This window comes from Oncorhynchus tshawytscha, unplaced genomic scaffold, assembly GCF_018296145.1.
Source record: "Oncorhynchus tshawytscha isolate Ot180627B unplaced genomic scaffold, Otsh_v2.0 Un_contig_4907_pilon_pilon, whole genome shotgun sequence".
Classification (NCBI taxonomy): domain Eukaryota; kingdom Metazoa; phylum Chordata; class Actinopteri; order Salmoniformes; family Salmonidae; genus Oncorhynchus; species Oncorhynchus tshawytscha.
Window position 1 is genome coordinate 1,213 of NW_024606275.1, and position 6,348 is coordinate 7,560.

At 37.7% G+C, this 6,348-nt stretch overlaps 1 protein-coding gene across 1 annotated transcript; it reads right to left on the reverse strand.

Moving 5' to 3' along the window:
* Window positions 1–264: 264 nt before the first annotated feature.
* Window positions 265–4,041, reverse strand: LOC121842145 (hepatocyte cell adhesion molecule-like; the record flags this gene model as incomplete). Its single annotated transcript, XM_042312235.1, has 4 exons — window positions 265–778; window positions 891–992; window positions 1,302–1,601; window positions 3,752–4,041. Coding segments are annotated over 4 exons (745 nt in total), but the record flags the coding sequence as incomplete, so codon positions are not given.
* Window positions 4,042–6,348: the final 2,307 nt, after the last annotated feature.

Here is a 6,348-nt window from a genome sequence, read left to right on the forward strand (position 1 = left end):
GGGGTAAATATAATATATATATATATATATATATATTAAAAGTTGAAACATTTATAAAACAGTGATTTTCAAACATGAGAATCGCAGTGAAGTGAGGAACACCATGGTCACAGAAGCATTTTTTAACCACAGATCATAGAAGTGCGCTGTAGACACTGGTTTGGTACTGGAAATAATGAATATAAGGTTGAAAAGTGGTGGAATTGCCCTTTAAGGCTATCTTTAAAAAAAAGTTAATATTTATTCAACTGTTGGTCAATTTCTTCAACAAATGATCAGGTCTATATAATTATCAAACATACATTAGTAATGGAAAGGAAACACAGACTCTTTGTTTAAGTATTAAAATACTCCTTTAGTAATACAATTGCAGACAGAAGTTGGTACAGTGTAGAGGAGTGATTATTTGCTGCATAAAACACATCCTTTGTTCATGTCAAAATGTACATTCTGTTTTTACAGTGGCAGGGACACAGTCTAATGGGTTCTTTTTCTTCAATGGGGAAGAAGATGAAATTGAGCGTTGGACTTGTAACCGAAAGGTTGCAAGTTCAAATCTCCGAGCTGACAAGGTACAAATCTGTCGTTCTGCCCCTGAACAGGCAGTTAACCCACTGTTCCTCGGCCGTCATTGAAAATAAGAATTTGTTCTTAACTGACTTGCCTAGTTAAATAAAGGTAAAATGAAAATAAATAAATAAAAATCCAGGGTCTGACAGAGTAGGCTACACCACAGAGTCCTCCTCTTCTGGACTCCCTGAGGTGGATACACAGCACCCTGTACAGTGAGCACAAAAACAATTGCGTATTTCAACACTGCTCATACCGTACAGTATCAACCATGGCAGGAGTACTTTGTCTTTAGGCTACTCAAGAAGGATGTCACTTACCTTTAATATATTTCCTTTTCCAGATGCAGCATATTACGATAAATAACATTAGGCCTATTCCAAGGACTATCACAACGATTGTGATTAGATTAGGATCAGACTCTGTCGAAATAAAAACAGGGAACAAACCGATGAGTCCCAAAACAATATATACACTTTACCCTGTTTCTTCTCATCATTTAATTTGATAGTGTTGCTAAATTGTCCTACTTTTTTGCTTAATTTAATCAATAGCAAAAAATAATGTAACTGAATGCTGTCTGTGTGGGCTGTTCCTGTCGATAAATATTACTGTTTTATCTGGTGTCTAACCCACAGCGCTGGAAGAATAGAAGTGACAGGGGATCCAAGTAAACTAATTAACCAGTCCAATAACAAAGAAAATGTTGCACATTACCATTAATGACATACCTACAAACTGAAGGCAGAGTGTTTCAATGTTGAGTTTGGTTGTCTGGTTGCTGACTGGGTTGGCAGCCACACAGCTGTAGATATTGTTGTCCTGTAGCTTTATCTCCAGAGGGAGAGACAGGTTGGTGGAGAGGTCAGGGCTGCTGGTCTGGTTGAGTCTCTTCTCTCCTCTGTACCAGGACAGGGTCATGTCTCTCCGGTTCTCCACAGAACACACCACTGAACAGCTCCCCTTCTCTGATGAACTGTCCAGAAAATCACCTTCAGGGATTTTTTTGACTTGAGGAAGTGGTACTGGAGCTGGGATATTAAAATTCAAACAATGATTTAACACAGATTCATGTCATTAATATTGGTCCTCTGGGTAGGAGGACAACTCTCTCTAGTAACAAAGGTGTGGTGAGCACATTTCGTTTTTTATTTATCACTTTGGTGCAATTTTCACAAGTATGTGGTACATTTTCACAACTTTAAGCACAAATCTAAACAGATCAAAACTGCTCAATTCAAAACTAAGCACATTCTCAATTGACTGAGTGCAACAAACAGTCACTTGTTCACTGCACAAAATAACCCTTTCAATTTGCATTCATATTCAAAGTATTTGCTCGTCACAAAGCAACACTTGGTGTGACGTTGACACAGTGGTAGGATTTTACAGCAACAATGCGGATCTAGTTTTTCTTGCCAGACTGAGGCTTTTAATTTGAAAGTGAAGAATTATGCCGTTGACTGAACACAACATACAAACAAAATAACATACAGCTCCTGCCTCCTCTGGCATAAGCTGTTCCCATTATACCCGTAGGCTACACTGAATAAACTATGAGCTCGAACGCACCCACTGTTTGACAGTCAAAACTCGTATCAGGAAATGAACAATAAACAAGGTAATCGTTTAATATTAGTTTTCATATACCTCCACGTTTTGATTGTTATATATGATCACATTATAGTTGTAAGTTTCGATAAGTATGCCTAGGCTAAATACATGATTAGACAGAGCATTTTAGGCTACCGAGCAAAGCACAACATGAGGTTTTGCGCGCACAATCCAATTGTCTGCGTTCGACCACAAACTCTAAACATGGTTATTTTTATCTGACAGGTGATCAAAAAACAAGACATCGGATAACATGGCTAACCCCACATTATTACAAGAACATACATGTGATTCGCATAAACGGTTTCAATTCTAAATGTCTGGTTAGGCCTATTCATAATACGGCTTTAGATTTGGTGACTGAGGACATAATAACAATCGTTACAATGGTGTTATAAATACCATAATTTAATTGATACACTATAAGATTATGATTTTAGCTGATGATACTGTAGCAGTTACAGTGACAAGTCACAAAAGTTTATATTGTGCAATGTTGCTTGGGGCAGAAATGGCATACAGTACACTACATCAATTCCTTCCTTAAATCCAATGTTCATGTTATTTTCTGAAGAAAACATGATTTTTCATGAATGACTCAGGGTTGAAAGATGTTTTGACCTCAAATGAATCCTAATTCAAAGGTTCTGAACATAAGACAGGGGGCATTACAAGTGTTGTACCAAGAGTTTTGAAAATATACCTTACATCTGAAAAATGTGCCAAAGTGATAAAAAAACTGCAACAACATGGCTAGCATTATAATATAGCCTATTATATAATAATAATAATTATCATGTATTATAATACTAATAATAATATAGTGCCTATATAATAATACAAAATGGGATGGATTGAATTATTATTATTATTTCATGTATTATAATACTAATAATAATATAGTGCCTATAATACGTATATTATTGTGCTACAAAATATTGAATTATTAATTTTTTAAATACCTTCAATTTACTAGGCAAGTCAGTTAAGAACAAATTCTTATTTACAATGACAGCCTACACCGGCCATATCCTGACGACGCTGCACCAATTGTGCGCAGCCCTTTGGGACTCCTAATCACGACCGGTTGTGATACAGCCTTGATGAGGTATTGAACATGTCTCTGGTCTGTGTGGTTGAATCTGTGCTTCAAATTCACTACTCAACTGAGGGACCTTCAGATGTTGTATGTAGCTATCAGGTACACAGGAAGGGGTAGTCATTCAAAAATCATATTATTGTGTTATTTCACACAGAGTATGTGATTTGTTAGGCCAATCTTAATCCTGAACTATTTTAGGCTTGTTCTAAAAAGTGGGTTGAACATTTTTTATAGAGTTTTCTTTTCACTTTGACATTATGGATTATTTTGTGTAGATTAATGACAAAACAACCCTATTGGTCTAAATCCATGTCAACCCCACTTTGTAACACAACAAAATGTGAAAAGTCCACTGGGGATGAATATTATAGGCACTGTGTAATGTTTTGTGTCACACCTATTACTGTAAGGTATGGGCATTGGGTCCCACTTGAAACCCTGTTATATATAAAAACCAATACTCACCATAGACAGTTAGATAGAATCTCTGAGATGTTTTGTGTGTATTGAAAATGTCTAGCTGATAAACTCCAGAGTTGTTGAGGGTGAGATTTCTGATGGTGAGAGATCCAGTTTCTCTGTCCAGCTGCAGTTTCTCTCGGAATCTTCCTTTGAATTCTGTGATGTTCTCTCCTCTGATGAGCTGACTCTCAACTATTGAGGTGTTTGGAATGACTGGACCAAAGAACCAAAATATCTTATCAGCCTGTAGTCCAGTTAGTCCAGGTGTAGAGTGACAGACTGCCCCTCTCTCCCTGTCAATGTATTGACTTCAGCATTCACAGCTCCCAACAGATCTGGAATCAAACAAATAAAATATGAATGTGTTGTTCAGTAGCAAAGACAAAGGGCACAAATCATACTGTTTGTGTGTATCAAGGTTATTATAGTTTTGTTTTAATTTGAAATTCAGTTGACCTTAAGTTTGTTTTCAGATCCACTTTACTAGTTTTTATTTAGTTTAAGTTTCATAAAACATGTATTTTTAGGTTAAGGTTATAGGTTAGGTTTAAAGGTAAACTCAGCAAGATTACGTAGACACCACAAATTAAACTGAAGTACTGGGTCTATTGCCACAACCTAGGGCCCGGTTTCCCAAAAAAGCAGTAAAAAGTTCATCAGTAGAACCTTCATATGAACATCTTTAAAATCTTTGAGCTGTCCAGCAATCTCTAATAGGCTAGCCTACACATTATGAGGAGACCTGCCTGTTGTAACCAGCAGTGCAAAAAAGGTATTAGGTGAACAATAGGTAATTAAAGAAATAAGAACAACAGTAAAAAAAAAAAAGACAGTGAAAAAATAACAGAAGCGGGGCTAATAACAGTCGTGAGGCTATATACAGGCACCGGTTAGTGGGCTGATTGAGGTAGCATGTAAAATGTAGATATGGTTAAAGTGACTATGAATATATGCTAAACAGAGAGTAGCAGCCGTGTAAAAGAGGGTTTTGGGGGGAACATAATGGAAATCGTACGGGTAGCCATTTGATAACCTGTTCAGGAGTCTTGTGGATTGGGTTGGGGGTAAAAACAAACACCGACACGAAGTACATTTTTAGGAATAGCCTACCTGATGAAAAGTACTGATATTCCCAAATATTGAAGCGTTGTCATTTTAAAGTACTAGGACTTCATGGGTCTCTTCGACCGCTTTATTTGCTCTAAGGCGGGCGCACCGTTGTCATTTTAGGGCAGTTAGGTCCCTCCCTCTTTTTTATACATATTTTTATAGATTGTTCCAGAGTTCATTACTTTGGGTCACCACTTTCGCTTTTATCGGCGGATTCCAGAAAGGGTTCGCTTGGTAAGAGGTCTATGTTAGTGTATAAGCGCAGAAGTATAAGGCTACCCGCAGCTTTTCAATAGTTTAGAGCAGCTAGCTAGCCTCTCCATCCGGGTGCTCTGCTGTACCATCTTGTTTGTGTTTCGTCCTTGTTTTTATTACTTGTGACAGTGTGCCAACCTGGGCCATACTCAGTTTGCTCTAGCGGTATTGCGGCGCTGAGGTTTGTTTTAGTTGTCTGTGAAGACAGCGAGATGACGTAGATGCACAAAGTAAACTGGGTCAATTGCCACAACCTGGTCCCGGTTTCCCAAATGCCAAAAAGTTCATCAGTAGAACGCTCATAGGAACATCTTTAATCTCGATTGCAACAAACAATCTTTATTATTGTTGCATTCAAAAAGCTCGTAATCTAACGTGATAACTTCATAGTCGACCACATCTAAAGTTGTCACTCTTTACGAATTGATACATACCAGCAATGTATAAAAATATGGTTGAAATTAAAACCGAGATGATTCCATGCCATGGTCAATCAATGGAGTTTTCAGAATGACGGCACAAACCGTAATTATCTTACCAAACTTTGCTTCTGCGCCGTTCAAAGACTGGCTACAGATGGATGCTCAGACTGGATCTCTCTCACCATCAGAAACCTCACCCATCAACGACAAAGGACTTTATCAGTCTCAATACATTAGTGAACAGGTCACCTACCACAATTTCATTTTCACAGTCGACATGAGTATGTTTTAAATCAAGTCAAGAGACTAGTTTTCAATCAACATCGAACAAGATCTGTATTCAGAATTACATTATTCATGGTAAACACACACATTCTCTTTCCTTTTGTTCATGATAAATGTGACCTTTAGTCAATGTTGTGCCCAATAATCACTGTAATAACTGTTGGTCTCCTGGTGTCCCAGCTTCAGTGCCTACTCCTAACATCAGAAATACCCCACATAATCCCTCAGTCGACAGTCGGTTGGTCAGTGGGAGCTGTCCTGTGGTGTGTTCTGTGGTGTGTTCTGTGGTGTGTCCTGTGGTGTGGCTTTAAAAACAATCCTTATTTAACTTGTCTCCTCACCTTCATCTACACTGATTGAACTGGATTTAATAGGTGACATTAATGGGTGACATCAATTGCCTCGTTTAATAAAGGTTAAATACAAAAAATATGTATGAAAAAAAACAAGGGATCGAAGCTTTCAATCCCCTGGTCAGTCTACAGTATGTCATGGAAAGAGCATGTGTTGTATACTCAGTGTATGTCA